The following is a 16,801-nucleotide window of genomic DNA, read 5'->3' as shown; positions in this document are numbered from 1 at the left end:
GAATTAATCCTTCGTTCTTTACTCTCTTTGTCCATTAAATTAATACTAACCCATCCCCTCGTCTTTGTGATTACCCCCTTGGATATTTTAACTCTCTTTTTAATCTACTTGAGATGGATTAACCGTAAACGAAACCTTGTTTCCGTGAAAAGGTTAATCCAGTCAAGGGGAGGGTTATGGGTAATCTATTGATGGTAATGATTAGTTTTTCCTCACCCTTTTGGCTTAGGGAGTGTTTGATTCGAGACTTAGGTCAAGATTACTCGAATTTTGGATTGAAATTGAGTAATCAGAAGCCTGAGTTTCGGATTGAAACTCACTGTTTTTGGGGCGGTCATAGTGGCGGTCGCTCAACCTAAGCGATCGGCCCAAGCGACCGGCTGGTAAATAGAGACCAAATGGTTTTTGGTTTCGATTCAAATTGATTCATTTAACTTATATGTTATCTGTAACCCCGTATATAGGTAACCACTGTTTGAAAGAAAAGTCATATAATTGTTGTCGGATTTCATTTTACGGACAATCTTATTATATGCAGGTAAGGACAATTCATCCTATCTCTTGAATAGACTTATAATATGTTAATCTAGTGTATATTTGAAATCATATTTCTTTATATATGTTGCTGTTTATATGCTTTATATAGAAATCATATTACTTTACTGCTGTTTGTCTTACTTATATACATATTATATTGATTATGGGTGTTATGGATTGATGGTAGTTGGTATATGGTTCTGATGGATGAGGTATCTACTTTGGGATATCCTAGCTAGGGATATCAGGAGGCTGTGGAATGGGACACATGCTTGCTGATGTCTCCAACATTGTCTTTACTATTTGATGGCATTATTTAGGTAGAGTCTAGATTTCATGGTTAGGTACCCCACATGCTACTACCCTTTCGGTAGGGGGATTGAAACCGAGTGACCCGTGATGACAGTGATGTGACTTGGTGGTCCACTGTTAGTCATATAAATGGTAGGGTTGCATATGTTAGGGTTGGGCTCATGGATGTCCAAGGATCGGACCGGGTGTCGTGAGGAATCATGAGAGCATCCGCCCCAATAATATGTGGATGACCATAGGGTTAAGGAGTGGAGTCCAACAGAGGTATCCAGTCCGTGAGGATTCTTTCTCCTAGGTTGCGAAGGATACTGAACCGAGTTGGTTGGTGCCATAGGGGATGTATCTGGACTTCATGTAGACATGTAACCAGTATGACCTTGCATTGGATTAGAAACCCCAACATGCACCAGTACTCATTACCAATGGTAGTGGTAAGAAAGTGTTGACTTAACCCCCAGCCATGGAATTGATAGCCAGGTGTGGACTTTCCCCTTTTACCCAAGATCCCTACAGAGGTAGCTAGTCCTTGCCGGATAAGAGTGATGAGACTTACCCAGAGGAGGGCTGGTGTCTAACTTAAAGCATGTCAACTATTAGAGACCTGCATAGTTAGAAATCATAGTATCATTCATATGTTGCATTCATTCATATTAATTATGTATCTTGACAATTGTTGGATGATTGATGGGATTGTGATTGTTTTCATCGAGTTCTTTAGAACTCACGTCTTTATTTTGTATTGTTTATTAGCCTGCACAGAAGAAGGAACTTTACAAGAAGATGGACTGGTTTCCTATGAAGGAACCATCCCGTATGAAGAAGATGTGGCACCGTCAGTGGGAGATGGAAATAGCATGTGCGGGAGCTCCTGTAGTTGCATGGAGTGCGCTTATCGCACCTATTGATGATCAAAGGCGGAGGGTGGTCAGAAAGTTTGCTCGGCGAATAGAGTTGAATTGGAGAACACCTTACCTTGGATCCATGAAAAACATTTTTTAGATTTAGAAAAGGAAATTGGGAAGAAATTGATATTCGCTGAAACCTTTATCCATTTCATTCATTATTTCTTTCCTTTATTTATTGACATTGGAGTATTTGCTCTTGATTATCTTTATTTGTCTTAAATATTGGATCTTGTGATGGATCGCACCCACGGGTTGTCGGGCGGGTAACTGAGACCGGCGAGTGGGGTGTGACAGATTTAGGCTTTTTTTTTTTTTTGCCAACCCCGGTTTATAAACCGGTGTTCTACACACATCGCACACCTGACTGTGGTGGGTGAGTCTTCCCAGCGGGGATTTTTTGCATCCACAAGGATTCGATGCCGGAACCTTGCTTAAGCGAACCAAATTGCTTACCACTTGGACCAACCCCTGTTGGTTGATATAGGCTTTTAAGTCAAGAAATAATCAACCATAAAGTTCAATTACTTTGGTATTAAAATTCCTAATTCCCTATTTCAATTTTTTGTTTCATCATTCAATCATTTTCTTAAATTTACTTGTTTTGTCTTTATTAATTAAATTTACTTGTTTTATCTTTATTAATTTCAAATTCTATTGATTGGTTAATCACAATTTCATCAGGATCTTAATGAACTAATAACAAATAGTGGCATAAGTTCATTCGTACCAAAATTGTACCGCACTAGATACCGTATTTAGGGTAAAGGTAAAGTGTTTTAATTGTAAAATTACAATTTATATCCCTTAATTTGGTACGGTTTCCAAATGGGCTTATATACACGGTAGAGTACCTAAAACCAAAACGTGCATCGCATGAATTTTGAACTGATGCATTTGATAGTGGTGCGGTTTTAAACGGTGTGGTTCGAGGCACTCTTTAATCTTGGTTAGGGTATGCAATTGATACCCTTATCTTGGGTTCCCATAGAGTTCCCTGGTATGTTGATTATTTGGTTGATGACATTCACATACTTCAATGGAGTTGTAGAGATTGCCTCATTTTACATCACGTCCGTGAGTCGAACCAAGGAGCAGACTTAATGGCAGGGTTTCTCCAAGTTCATGGCGAGATACAATTTGACCAAAAAAAAACCAAAGAAAAATAAATAATAGGTATAAAAAGCTAAACGGGCATAATACCCAACGAAACCATATTTGATGAGCCCTGAAGGATTAAAAGTGTGAAGAACTATTATTATTTTTGGAAGATTAAAAGCTTAATGAGCCGTGAAGGATTAAATGCGAAGAACTATTATTATTTTTAGAAGATTAAAAGCAAAGGTAAAAAGAGGAATCATTGCCAGCTAAGATATACTAAAATATGGGCCCACACTGAGCTGTAGTCTAGCCTTGAGTCTTGATTGAGCTGTAAAAATGGTTGTTTTTTTCTTTGGTAGAAAACAAATGTATTCTCAGGATCAACAAGTCAATGTAAAGTTGTTCTAACGGTAAGACAAAGCCTCTTAGTGAAGAAGTTGTGTGTTCAACTCTCACCAAAGCGTTTCTCTTGAGAATGTAGTTAACAAAGCTAAAGTTGAAAGATTATAGATCTCCACATGCCAGGAAAGATTATAGTCTTGATCAGACACAAGCTCTGTAATCTGTATTATAGACCTCCTTAGTCTTAGGCTCTTTTTGGTATCAATTATCATTGTCAATTATGAGAAATTTTCATTATTTTAAATTGTTTGGCATCTATTCTGAATTTTATTTTTATTTAAAATAATAGAAAAACCTCCAAAATCCATAATGAACTTTTTGTCCATTATGGATTATGATGAGAATTTCATTATCTTCATTTGTGTAAGTTTATTTAAAGTTCTATAAGTAAGATGAGGGTAAAATAGTCAATACACATTCTTTTATAACAACCATACTTTTTCCTTCTTTTCTCACTTGTTTACTATCATTTTTAACAATTTTTTATCTTGACACCAAACTTATTTTCCATTTCATAATTTATTTTCGATAAAATTCACCAAACCATTTTTCATTCTTGACCAAAAATGGATTCTTGTACTTATTTATTTTAAATAGGCATAATAGAGAATGAGAATTGATACCAAAAAGAGCCTTAATAAGATATTATCACCACTATGTTTGAAATATATTTACAAGAAATAATAAGTTAACTATTAATTATTTATTCATTTGGTGAAAATTTTCTTTTTTCACTCGTTGAGTACAATTGGATCTTGAAGATTGAGTACATTTTCTTGTTGTAGAATAAAATTCTTTGAGAAAGGTCTTAATTAACACAAGACATCATCACCATATGTTATAATTAGAAGTTTTTCTGTCTTTGTATTTTTTTTTTTCTTATAAGGAAAATCTTTTTATTATGGATGAAGAGCAACCTTTTCTATCGAAAAGCTCATTGAGCTTTTTTTTTTAAATTTGGGGCAAAAATTTGTGCCTTTATGTTGGGGTTGATAGAAGGTTTTGATTGCCACTAGTGTTCTCACCTTTAACTATGATGAAACGATTAATTTTTTTTTTTTTTTTCAGATGGTCAAATTTTAATAAAGATTTATTACTCTTAAAAAGAAAGTTCATTTAGTTGGATTCTATTTTTTGAACAAAATCTCAAATTTGTGGTAAATTTTTTAGCCCAACTAATATTCTATCATGAATTACCCAAATTACCTTCAAGTCTTTTATTGCAAACGATGAAACTGATGGATGATAGAACAACTAGAGCTATAAAAGACAAGATATTATCATCTCTAAAATTGCCAAGAGATTGAAGGAATTGATAAATGCTTCTGATGTGGAGAAAATATTATCCAACCAGGTTGGAACCATGGTCGGGAAAATTGCTACCGAACTAGGTCTACCTTCGGTTAAATCTTCTATTCCAATCGAATACGACTCAACCACGGTCGGGTTCAAACATCTGGTTGAATCGTCATTACGCAAGGAACCTTGCGAATCCAAGGATGAACGTGACCCCAAAGAAGTCGGGATACGTGATTGACTTAAAGACGGTTATTGCTATTCTGAGAAGTGAGAATCGTGTTTAACATGGAAACTACCACTGATGCGGGGGAGAGATCGTGTCTCATAAGGAAATTGCTTCCACCCCTGAGAAAATGGGTAGAAACCCTACAATCGGATGGTCACCAAGAAGGATCATGAACAAATCCAACGAACGAGAACGAGAGGTAAATCTTATATAAACAAGTAGCCGACGCACAACAGATGTATCTAAATCGTTTCCCTTACTCTCGTATTAAATTTTTGCTCTGCAACTAGCCAGAGCTTTGTGATCAGTTCCTTAACTGACTTAGCCTTTGGAGGTGGCCTCTCGACCCCAGGGTTGGGCCATGTCTAACACTGTTTTGCAGGTGATTCCTTAAGTATCTTAAGGCTGAGTAGATTTTGGACGCATCAGATTCTCACAAGCTTTTACATAAAATACTTGAGGGTAATATGGGTAGTTCATGCAGGGTGCGAAGTCTCGGCAAAATATTGGCTAGTTTTGGCCAGATTTTGACCCCCATTTATGGGAGTAATTTAAGTCATTTTGGGCCTAAATTTGGTATTTAGCCTAGTTTGATGCCAACAAACACATTGAAATTGTTGGTTTTGCCTAAAACTTCACCTCAATTAGTGTTTAGATTAAAAAACTCCACAAAACTTAAAGATTTGTGTGAAATCTCAATTGATCATCGCAAACAACATTATATCCGTTAAGAATGAAGCGAGATCTAAGATCGAAAGAAAATATGGCAATAAGGCAATACATAAGAGAGAAGCTTTGGAGAAGAGAGAGAAATTCATGAAAAATCTGTTGAAAATTTGTCCAAAATTCAACATTTTCAACAGATTTTTCAGTTTATATTGCCCAAATTCTCGAGAAATTCAGAAATATTTCATGAACCGGTGATTTTTGGCGAGTCGCCGAAACATTGTCAGTTTTGATTTCAATTAAAATTTTTTTTTGCCAATTTTTGAAATGACCGAAATTCGGTGATATGTTTTCCTGTGAGTTCATGGTAGAATATTAGTTGGACAAAAAAAATTATCACAAAATCTAGCTTTTGGAAATTTATTTGCAAAAATAAGATCTACTTTGTAAAACTTTTTAAAAAATATATATTTTTTTCTTCTTTTGGATTATAAGATGGAATGATTAACAATTGTGGGGTGGCAATTATTTTGTGTAGTTGGCTCTAGCTAGGTAGTTTTAGACTTGGAAGGAATTTTGAAAATGCAAACCCCTTCAACAATATTTTGGTACCAGTACTTATTGCCCTAGGTGGTTGGAACCAACCTTGATGAGTATGAATCATGGTGGTTGGTTGAATTCATATGGTCTATAGAAGAATGGTTTTTCTTCATTTCCAATGCTTGCTTTATTTATTGAGGTCTCAATTGGCTCTTTATGCATGTATAGTGAGTGCACAGGAATTGGAATTCGAGGAGGGATTGGACAACAATAAATTAGAAAAGATAAGCTTGGCCCATGTGGTCAATATAGTAATTGATAATTTTGCTTATAAAACCTAGACAGGAGAGGAGAGGCGAGGCGAGGCGAGGCGAGGCATGTGGTTGAAGATTCAATTAGTCATGGGTATAGACGATGCAGACGGAAAATGAGAAGAAAATAGAAAAAAAATAATTACTTACAAACTCATGGTCCCGTAGCTCAGTTGGTTAGAGCGTTGGTCTTATGAGCCGAAGGTCGCGGGTTCGAGCCCCGCCGGGACCATTTTATGCTTGTTTTTCATATCTTTGTTTTTCATGTCATTGAAAATTACAATTATACCTTTCACCTTTGATTTTGGAGTGACAAGTTATCCAAAGTTTTTAAGCTAAAAGTTAAAGGAAAATAATCCCTTCATCTTTTAAAGAAATCCACTCATCTTCTTTGACTTTCAGGAGGTGGTGATTAGTGGTTTTTTGAGGTGGTTAAGATTTCTAGCAATGGTGGACGGTAGATGTTTTTCACTTAACCAATGAAGAAGATGAAGATGGGTGAAGGGATTCACCCACTTATATGTAAATATTTATATCTTTAAAATATATATTATTTATAATTACCAAGTCTATAAATGTGCAATGTTTTTTTTTCCTTGAGAAACATTGACATTGCATTGTAAATATGCCTAAGCTAAGGATTGGCTAATGACCAATTAGTTGAAAGCTCCACCGACATGACCAACCTAGAAAAGGAATCAGCCACATTGTAGGGAATTCCTTGGAACATATTCAAATACAAAAGATTTCCATAAACAAGAAATATCAAGCACCACAATTAAAATCTCAGGTCTAAGAGGAGAAAGCCTTTTAGCCTGCTGAATCATATCCTAGTTGCTTGATTCCACCACTATATATTTGGATAACTAAAGCTTCATCAACCAACAATGAATTACACTGAATTCCACTAGAAACCGCAAGCTTCAGATCTCCATGACAGTCTCTAAGAATTGCACCAATACCACCTCCATTCTTCTCTTTTAACCGTCCTGCATCACAGTTCAATTTGTAGTATCCAGCTGCTGAAGGCTTCCATTTAACATCATTATGCTAAGAGTTAGAACCTGAAAAATCATTAACAAGAGGATTTTTTTCCGCCCAGAAATAAGAGGTGCTGCTGAAAACTCCTCATATGCTTTGAAGCTGTCTGTATGACATTTCCAGGCTTCCAAATTTGTTATTGAAAATCATCTCATTCCTGGCTCTCCAAATGTACCAAAATAAAAATTGCAGCCATAGGATAAAGAATTACCTGCAAGCTTTATTGACAGCCCTGCATTTGAGATGAGTTCTAGGCAGTTAATCAAGAAGCTTCAGTAACATACAGTGAGGAATTTTTATGTGAGGAGGGAGAATGAAACATGATACCTGATGTCTTAGGCAACCTTTTTCACTGGCTAAAATTATAACTGGAAAATGATTTATATAGTGTGTACCTTCTCACTCTCTCTCCTTGTTAGCTGTAGATCTCAGTAGGAAAAGATATTTTCCATGAAACAAAATTTTCCTATTTGTCAATGGCTTTCAACATATTTACATTACAACAGACTGCAAATTCTAATTTACAGGAAAATTTTCTTTTCTCCAACTTTACATGGAAACAGATGGAGCTTAAGATAAAATGGTCACTAACAGAGTTGCAGCATTGTATAGGGAATGTATTACAAAAGAGGAGCTCAAGTTTCCACTCCAACAATATGAGCACCCAAGGATATACCCAATGATGAATAACTGTATAGAATTCTCAGCAGAGAGATGTGCTGCACTGAAAATGCAAGAGCTCACAATGACTGCATGATGCCATTTCATTGTTGCAGTGAGGGACCTCAATAGGAATCCCCTATAGACGGCTTCTTCAAGCATAGGAATGATCAGACAATAGGAAAGGAAGCACTCAATTTTCGATATAGGTCCACTTGAAAGGATCTCCTTGACAATAGAGTTATTGATAACCTGAAAGAGGAGTTAATTCATAGCAGAGCAGCTTCAGTAGTAAGGCATTCAATTATAGGAAAAACTGGAATTAATAATTGCAATCTTACTATAGTACGAATGAAACATTACAAAACTGTAGGTTTGTTCCCATTTGAGTCTATTTGAAGTCAACTCACTACCTACTGTCAGCTACACAAAACTTATTATGACATAAACATTAACCTCATAACCAATCAGCAATCCCTAAACACGTATAGTCACGGCAATCTATGGTCTTCCCCGTCTCTTTTATTAATATCCATATTTGTAGCAAGGATGACCCATCCTTTGACTTATAATTGATCTCATTATTTATTGGTGCCAGACCTTTAGTCTTGTAATTTACATCACCATCTTCAACTGAGTCAGACAATGGTCATTTAGACATTGTTTTTAATTCTTCTGGACACTCTTAACTCCATGAACATAATCATCAAATAAAATTTAGTACTTGGTTCTAAAAAGGGTACCAGTCAAATGGAAAACTGAAAGCTTCTCTTCATTTCATCACTCTGCTCAAAATTTACAAGCTTTTTTATTTTGTAGCTATACTTTGCCTATAGCTGAGAGGATTCAGCCAGGGTTGCCAAGAGGCCCGAAGACACATAGCTTAAGAAGCCTTGTCCATTATATTAATCATCTGACACACAACTGAGCCTATTGATGGATATGAAAGCATCTTACTACTAGCCTAGAACTTTAATTTCATGTACTGTCCAAGTTGGTCATTCTAACAAATTCATTCATTTTAATTATATTGGTTCTTCCACCAAATGCTAAACAGATGTGTTTTTACTTAACAGTTTTGCAGCCAAGTCAAGGAACTTGGTAATGGGAAGATCAGTAAGGACATCAGTTTCTCCAACCAGAAGCAAGACTTTTTTTAAGTTCACACCAAACAATTTACTTGTCATCAATATCATTCAAATCTATGACTAAAAGGGAGAGAAACAGGTACAATACACTAACCTTGGGACCAATTATAATGTCAGCAAGGACAGATGTGAGATAAACTATAAGACTAAGAGAACCAAGTCCTATGATTGATGCATACACCCAGTTTCTTTGTTTTGTAAACTTGACTGCATCAAATAAACCTGAAAGGTTATATTGTGGCTTTGCCATGTATGTTAGAAGAACTAGAGTTCCCGAAAACTCCACACTTTCTATCAGCAGCAGTGATGTTGCCTGCAACCAATCAGAAAAAGTAGGTCTGATGAATGAATTTAATCATTCTTAATGCTTTTGAAACATAAACTCATCAGCTACTACAAATGTAACCACAAGAAATTATAAATTCCAAAAAAGTAGTCCTCTACTAATGTCATGGAGGAAATAAAAGCTGTTTCCTTCATCCCATCCATCAAGGCCATTAATAAATTCAGTTTTTTCTTCAACAAGAGATTGCCCATCTAATGACCTTATAGTATAGTTAGCCTTTCAACAACATCAATAACTAGCTGTTGCAACAACCATAACCTTATCCTAACCAAATGGGGTTGTGTACATGGATCTCATATAGGCTATGAATGTAAAAGAAATAAGATTAGTAAAACGCAATGAGTTAAAAAAAAAAAAAAAAAAAAAAAAAAAAAAGAAGAAGAAGAAGAAGAAGAAGAAGAAGAAGAAGAAGAAGAAGAAGAGAGAGAGAAGAGAGAAGAAGAAATTAAAGGGATGAAGTCAAAGCAGTAGTCGAAGTAGCTGATAAGAATATCACCCTACAAAGGGTCAGTACGCATGTTCTTGTCTTTGTTAAGGCCCTAGGATGATGCCATGTGGAGGACAGAGAGAATATTAGGGTTAGTTTAGGGGTAATAAATAGAGGGATAGTTGAGTGGAGAGGGATGGAATGTTTTACAAGAGTTTTGGCAGCCATAGGCTGAGGGACACCACTGTGGGGGGTGGGGGTTCTGGCACCATTAAAACCAGTTATCAGTGTTATTTCTTGCAATTTTAGTAGTGATTTTCTAAGATATTACCAGGGTCTCATCAACTGGTATTAGAGCTGTAACGATCCAGGGAGGATATGGCTTTATCTCTGTTTTCTAGTAATGGAAAGGTGGAAGAAGGGTTGAATGAAGTCGAATGTTTCTGCAACCAACATCAAATGGCACAGGAGTATTGGCTCGAAATAGCTCTCGAGCATTTGCATGGCGATGCACTTGATTGGGTTTATCAGAAGCAATGGCCGGAATTCAACTAGTCAATGTTCAAATAGGCTCTAAAATTCGACTTCGATGAAGGTAAGATCAGAAGAATTATAGAACTCGTCAAACCAATAGAGAATCATTCGCAAGTAGATCTAAGAATGCTTGCAGCTGAAATTTTGGAGTCAAACGAGATGCTTAACATCGGTGAATCCTCCTGTACTCAGGTTGGTTCGATTGACAATATTTATGTTCTACGTAGCATTGGGAAAAGGTGGATTTGTTGCGGGGAAGCTTCGATAGAGTATTCTGCAACGAACGAAGAAGAGATCAAAGTCGCTGAAATTGGAGCGATGATGGAGCCACGGTGGTACAGAGGAGAAATTGCTTGGATGGCGCAAGCTCCGGCGAAACCTCCGTGGATGGGGGCAATAACGATTGTGGGAGACTCGTCGGCATCGTGGAGTGAAGCAAGAGTTGCAGAAGGGCAGGAAATCATTGTTTTAGAACTAGCGACAAAGATTTGGGCGGAGTTTAGGGTTTCGATCGCAGGAACTGATGGGAAGAAGATAGGGATGGACTGGATGGTTGAGGAATTGGTTGGGTTTGGGTTAATTTCGGCTCAAGAATGGAACCGATTGATGCAACGGGCCAAAGAAATGGGCACATGGGCCTTATGAAGCCCACCCTACTTGACTACCTTGGAGCCAAATTTAATTTTATAGGCCATGGATTTATGAAACCAAAATTAACTCTGGGGCTGTTTAATGAGCTTACTATTGGACCCAATCTAACCAGTGAGACATTATTTGAGCAAACAGGGGCCCAAGAGAATTTTAACCCATTTTTAATCCAATATGACCAGGGGCATTTATGGAACATTACTGTTCCACTTTCTTCTACCTTCACCTCACAGTTTGAGAAGCGGTTACTTGCAGCCACGATGGGGGATGGAAGGAAGTCGACCGGGAAATGCCAACAACTGGCGATGTTTTGCCTAGTACCGACAGAGTCTGACGTTGGCGGGAGATGTGCCGGTTTCTCCAACAGAGAGGCTGCGGGATTCAAGCAGAGCAGACCTTGGTCTTTCGAAAGAATCCTCGATTCAAACTTGACTCTAGTGACAAATGCAATAACATTAGAATGGAGGACACTAGATTTCGGTGCTTTACCATCGATTCAGTGCCTGAAATACATTTTGATATGCTAGCGAGTTGGGACAAGACTATTAGGGTTTTTGCAGTCGTAGCTCTGCCGCCCCTGCAACCACCATGATGTAAGGTCTTCTTAGATGGGTTTATTGAGGATCTCTGAGCATTTTGCTAAATTTACTTGGTTGTGTGGCAAGCATGTAAAGACTAAGCTTCAATTTTCCATCACCTTGAGGACAAGGTGATTTTCGAGGGGCCGGTAGTGTTAGGGCCCTAGGATGATGCCATGTGGAGGAGAGAGAATATTAAGGTTAGTTTAGGGGTAATAAATAGAGGGACAATTGAGTGGAGAGGGATGGAATGTTTTATGAGAGTTTTGGCAGCCGTAGGCTGAGGGACACCACTGTGGGGTGGGGGGGTTATTGGCACCATTAAAACAAGTTATCAGTGTTATTTCTTGCAATTTTAATAGTGATTTTCTAAGATATTACCAGGGTCTCATCAGTCTTTCAAACATCTCTATAAGTTCAAGCATGCCACATGCATATCCTTCTCAATGCTTCTCCTATAGTCATTTTAGGCCTCTACTAACCTCTTTTAATTCTGTCATAATGAATCTCATCACTCTTCCTTAATAGGTGCATTTATGGGTCTCCATTGCACATGACCATACCACCTCAACTGACTCTCTTGGAGCTTGTCCTCAATTGAACTAAGAATCCCAGCAACTAGGAGACAAACAAATGACCATACTGATTCCCTTAGTTTCATATAGGAAACTAACAGTTATTCATATATATATATATATATATATATATATATATATATATATATATAACTTAGGTAAAGTCTGAGCTAATCATTAGGGGTACTAATCTCACTTGATTTACTAATAAACTCACTTAGATCGCTTACGTGGTCCCCAGTCAACTTGCATGTATTAGGTGGCTCTGATCACCAACCTACCTCCTCCATGTCATGGGCTAGGTGGCTTTGAGAACAGGCCAACTCTTCCTTCCTACCTCAAGCTAAGCCTTGCATGTGGTGGCAGCATTTCGCTCAACCTTGTGGTCCACTAGGGACCGCTCAGAAAATCAATCCCATTAACAATTAATCAAATAACCACTAACCAAACCCGTAGGCTAATCAGTTTATGCCTCAATAGTTAGCCATTGATGCTGTTGTAGATTGATGCTCTTCACAGGGGTTCTTATGTCTTTTTATGTTTAGTTAGGACATGGCTGTTTTATGTATTTGTTTAGGGGGCATATTGTCATTTCTCTCATTTTAGGGGTTTCATTCATTCAATTGTTTTTGTTTCGAGTCTCTCTAAGGGCTACGGTGGTGTTCCGGTTTCCTCTCTGGTTTCTCTCAAATGTGATGGTGATATGATGGAGTTCTTGGCTTCATCTCAAGCGTGGAAGAAGGCTTGTATGCTTGTACTCTTCGTGCTTGGTAAGATCACTGTGGTTTGGAGTGTAGGTAGTTTTCTGTCACTCGGTTCTTGCTATGTCTTGTTAGTTTTTGTTTGAGAGTTAAAGAGGTGAGTATTTAGAACTTATATCTTGTATCTGATATTGGTTAGCATGATTTGATGAGTCACAGTAACTCATCCTTGGACATAGGACTTTAAGTCCAAACCAAGTACAAAACCTTGTGTTTTCTCTGTGTTTTGTGAATGCTTGTAACCCGCTATATTAGGAATAGTTTCTTAACATATTGGAATCAGAACCTTAGTTAATCTCTTATACCTTGTTTGATTTGTGTCTACATGCCTCTGATTTCTTCAATCGAAGCTTCTTATTACTGTTACTTGCCTATTCTTGCTGGTTATTGCCTAAAATTTCTTGATTCGGTTGACATTGCAACAAACCCTAAATTTTGGGGTTGACCTAATTCGGTTAGGGTTTTGACTCCTAACCTTGATTCAAGGGTACATTAGGAAATTTTATAGGGAGAGACTAAAGAAACAAAGTGAAAATGGGATTGAGAGGATGGAGGCTACAAATGTGGTTGATGTGACAAGTGATGCACTTGTAGTATCCCCTAGTAGTGACTTAGATCACTGGATCTTAGAATCGAGTTGCACCTTTCACATGACCCCATAAGAGAATGGTTTATGACTTTTAAACCCATCAAGGGTGAAAAGGTCTTAATGGGGAATAATAATGCATGTGAGATCGAAGGGATAGGGTCTATTAGACTTAGTTGGATGATGGGAAGATTAGAGACCTCGAGCAAGTTAGGCATGTGCTTGAACTTAGAAGAAACTTGTTGTCCTTGAGTTAATTGGACTTAGAAGAAACTTTCTCAGGGTTTTTTGCAAGGTTCGGACAATATGTCCGATTACCAAGGATGAGCGACTGTGACTCATCAGATCATGCACTAACCAATATCAGAATAAAGGTCTACAGAAAATCTAGACACTCTCAAACCTACTCTCAACTAAGAACACAAGACATGGTAAAGAAACCAGAGGTACACCTACCAATACCATTCAAAACTGCTGCAATTTACCAAGCGAAGGAAGACACCAAGCATAGACATCATCCTAGTTTCACCGAAGACCAGATCTTCATCTCCATGAGAGCCGAAACCAAAGAGAATGCCTCAAAACCCTAGAGCAGAGCACCGTCGAAGGAGAGAAACCCAGAGACAGAAACAACTCCAAAGCCATTGACATACATACTAAACATAAAACCGTAAAGAGGGTATTTATATAAAACAGAGAAATGACATTACTGCCCTCTAAACAATTACATAATACAGCCCATATTCCAAATAAACAGAAAAGACATAAATGCCCCTGGCAAGAGCATCATTCTACAACAAGAGCATTCTAGTGCATCAGATTCTTGCTACAGCAGTGTCTGTGAGGGGCAAATGTACACAGCCTTGGCCCCTAGTCCACAGGAGAGAAGTTTTGAATGCAAGCAACAGGTCGAAATTAGACTCTCACAATATTATTAGCGATTGATGTACCATCCCTGTTAATTCCCACCACTGAACAGTAAAGATCAAACTTGAAGTACAAAGATTACATGATGATCCATGAGAGTCATGACAAATGACCACTATAGCAAGACATAAAAGGTTTATTTTCCAAACAATAGCCTAGTTCCAAAAAGATATTAGTATCAAAACAATTTGCAATCTAAAGAAACAAGTTTCCAGAGCTTCAAAAATGTCAAGCTCAAGGACATACCTACCAGAACTATTGTCTAAGAAACTTTCAGCATTTGCTGTATAATTCATTCACCACTCATGTTGTCAATGCCAGTTTGTAGTTCATTATATTTTATTTCCGAAACAGAATATCACAGTCACCTGTATTTGTGGCTCAAGAACAGGGTGATGCATTATTTCAGCAACAACAGACAACCCACCAAAACTTAAAGGAACGTGTAGACTGAAGAAGTAAAAAGCCATAGTGCTCCAGATGCTCCTGCTGTCCCATGCAGTATCCGAGGAGGAGAGCACAGAGAATCCCTGTTGTGAAAAAGATAAACAACGCAATTCATCAGGAACCAATTTAACATATTGAAGCTTCACTATTAACTCAATTTCGTTGAATGAAATTTTGTTGGTCCGTATGCCTTTTTATGCTAAGCTCATATATCTATATATACCAGGTGCAAATGCACGAGGTATTTATCAATCACCATGTATTGGCCATGGAAGTTGAATGGCCTATGGATAAGTGAACTTGTTAACAACAACTAAGATTGGAACTTGGAATAAAGTTATCTTTTAGATGCGTGAATTTGATTAAACGCTTTTAATGCAGTTTCTTCTTCTTCAATTAACATTTCTTGATTTTTGGGAGAAACCTTTCATATTCCTTGTTAATGTTAATGGTTTCTTTTGAAAAAATGAGAAGGGGAGAAATTGAAAATTAAATTTATTCAAATAATTTCAAGAATTTTAATTGACCATTATGGATGTTTAATTGATTGAACACAGAGGAGGTATTGGAGGGAAACGAAATGTAGCCGTGTCCCTTGAGTTCATACTTTTTTATAATAGTAGTAGTAGTAGGGTAGTAGGATAGTATGATATGATAATATGATAGTATGACATTTGTCTTGTACCAGATCATCTTAATAGAAAGGGGTGGAAAAGAAGACCAAACAAGGGTTTGGCAGTCGAGAAAAAAATGAATTCTTTCCTTGGAAGAAAAATTACAACCAGAGTTCTGCTCGGAAAATTAGAGTGGATGTAAGATGATAAAAGCAATGAAGAAAATCTCCAGCTAAACGGGAGAAGAAAAAAAATGCTTTCCTCACCTCAAAGTCATCACTATCCTTTCGATTTCTAGTGCAAAGACACCGGAAAGAAGCGCTGCCATTGAAGTTAGAGTGTGAGAAAACACTGTGGCCGAAAGCAGAACTTAGGGAGAGGCATCGTCGTCTGCTCAAACCTCCGCTAAATTTAGTAGGAGAATGAAATACAGAGGGCCGAGGCGCAAGCATCATTTCGCTCCCCAATCCCTCTGGTTCGCTTCTACAACTAGAAATATCCGTACGAAGTTTGGAAAATTAACGGCTCGAGCATGTCTGGTGGCGATACTAGGAAGGCGATATAAAGGCCCTGGATCAATGTGCTACTGTCACACTTTTGAACCACAAAATAGCTGGTGGAATTCACCTATTAAAAAAAATCACTAATAAGAATCTCAGTGGGACCACGTGGGCCCCATCTCTGAATTGTTGAATGCGTCCCTAAAAGGAATGCTGATTCAGACTCTAATTCAAATTGGAGAATTTGGACTTTTCATACACTTATCTTCTTTTTTTCTTTTGTGTAAACAACACTTTATTCAGAGAACTAAATAAAGTATAGACACACAAACAAAAGACATACACTTATCATCAGCCACAAAAATCAAATGGAATCATAGACAAAAAAAATTGGGTAATTTTCATATGGACCCCCTGAGGTTTGGTCTATATCATTTTTAAGTCCAAAAAATTTGAAACTTTGCGTATGTCTCCCCTGTGTTATAGAAAAAGTCAATTTAAGGACAAATTATCGTTTATATGACCAATTTGCCCTTATTCTTTTTTTTGAGCAAATTTCATTTGGACCCCCTGAAGTTTTGGTTTATGTCATTTTTAGTCCAAAAAAACTGAGACTTTGAATTTACCTCCCCTATACTATAGGAAATGTGAATTTAATGATAAATTATCACTTTTATGACCAATTTGCCCTTATTCTTTTTTTTTTTTCATTT

General features: G+C 37.3%; 1 protein-coding gene and 1 non-coding gene across 2 annotated transcripts; one reads left to right on the top strand and one right to left on the bottom strand.

Annotated features, from left to right (window-relative positions):
• Window positions 1-6,454: 6,454 nt before the first annotated feature.
• Window positions 6,455-6,528, top strand: TRNAI-UAU (transfer RNA isoleucine (anticodon UAU)). Its single transcript has one exon. It is a non-coding gene; the product is annotated as a tRNA-Ile (tRNA).
• A 403-nt stretch (window positions 6,529-6,931) lies between these two features.
• Window positions 6,932-16,127, bottom strand: LOC149004666 (CAAX amino terminal protease family protein). The gene is made up of 4 exons (XM_089169305.1): window positions 15,855-16,127; window positions 14,896-15,057; window positions 9,240-9,458; window positions 6,932-8,249 (listed from the first exon to the last, which is right to left on the bottom strand). The coding sequence occupies exons 1-4, from the start codon at window positions 16,041-16,043 to the stop codon at window positions 7,908-7,910; spliced, it is 912 nt and encodes a 303-aa protein (XP_089025431.1). The 5' UTR covers window positions 16,044-16,127; the 3' UTR covers window positions 6,932-7,907.
• Window positions 16,128-16,801: the final 674 nt, after the last annotated feature.

The sequence above is a fragment of the Hakea prostrata genome, chromosome 9 (assembly GCF_041222555.1).
Source record: "Hakea prostrata isolate BN-2017 chromosome 9, UWA_Hpros_2, whole genome shotgun sequence".
Lineage (NCBI taxonomy): Eukaryota > Viridiplantae > Streptophyta > Magnoliopsida > Proteales > Proteaceae > Hakea > Hakea prostrata.
Note: the sequence above shows the minus strand (reverse complement) of the source record. Positions and strands in the feature narration are given on the sequence as shown.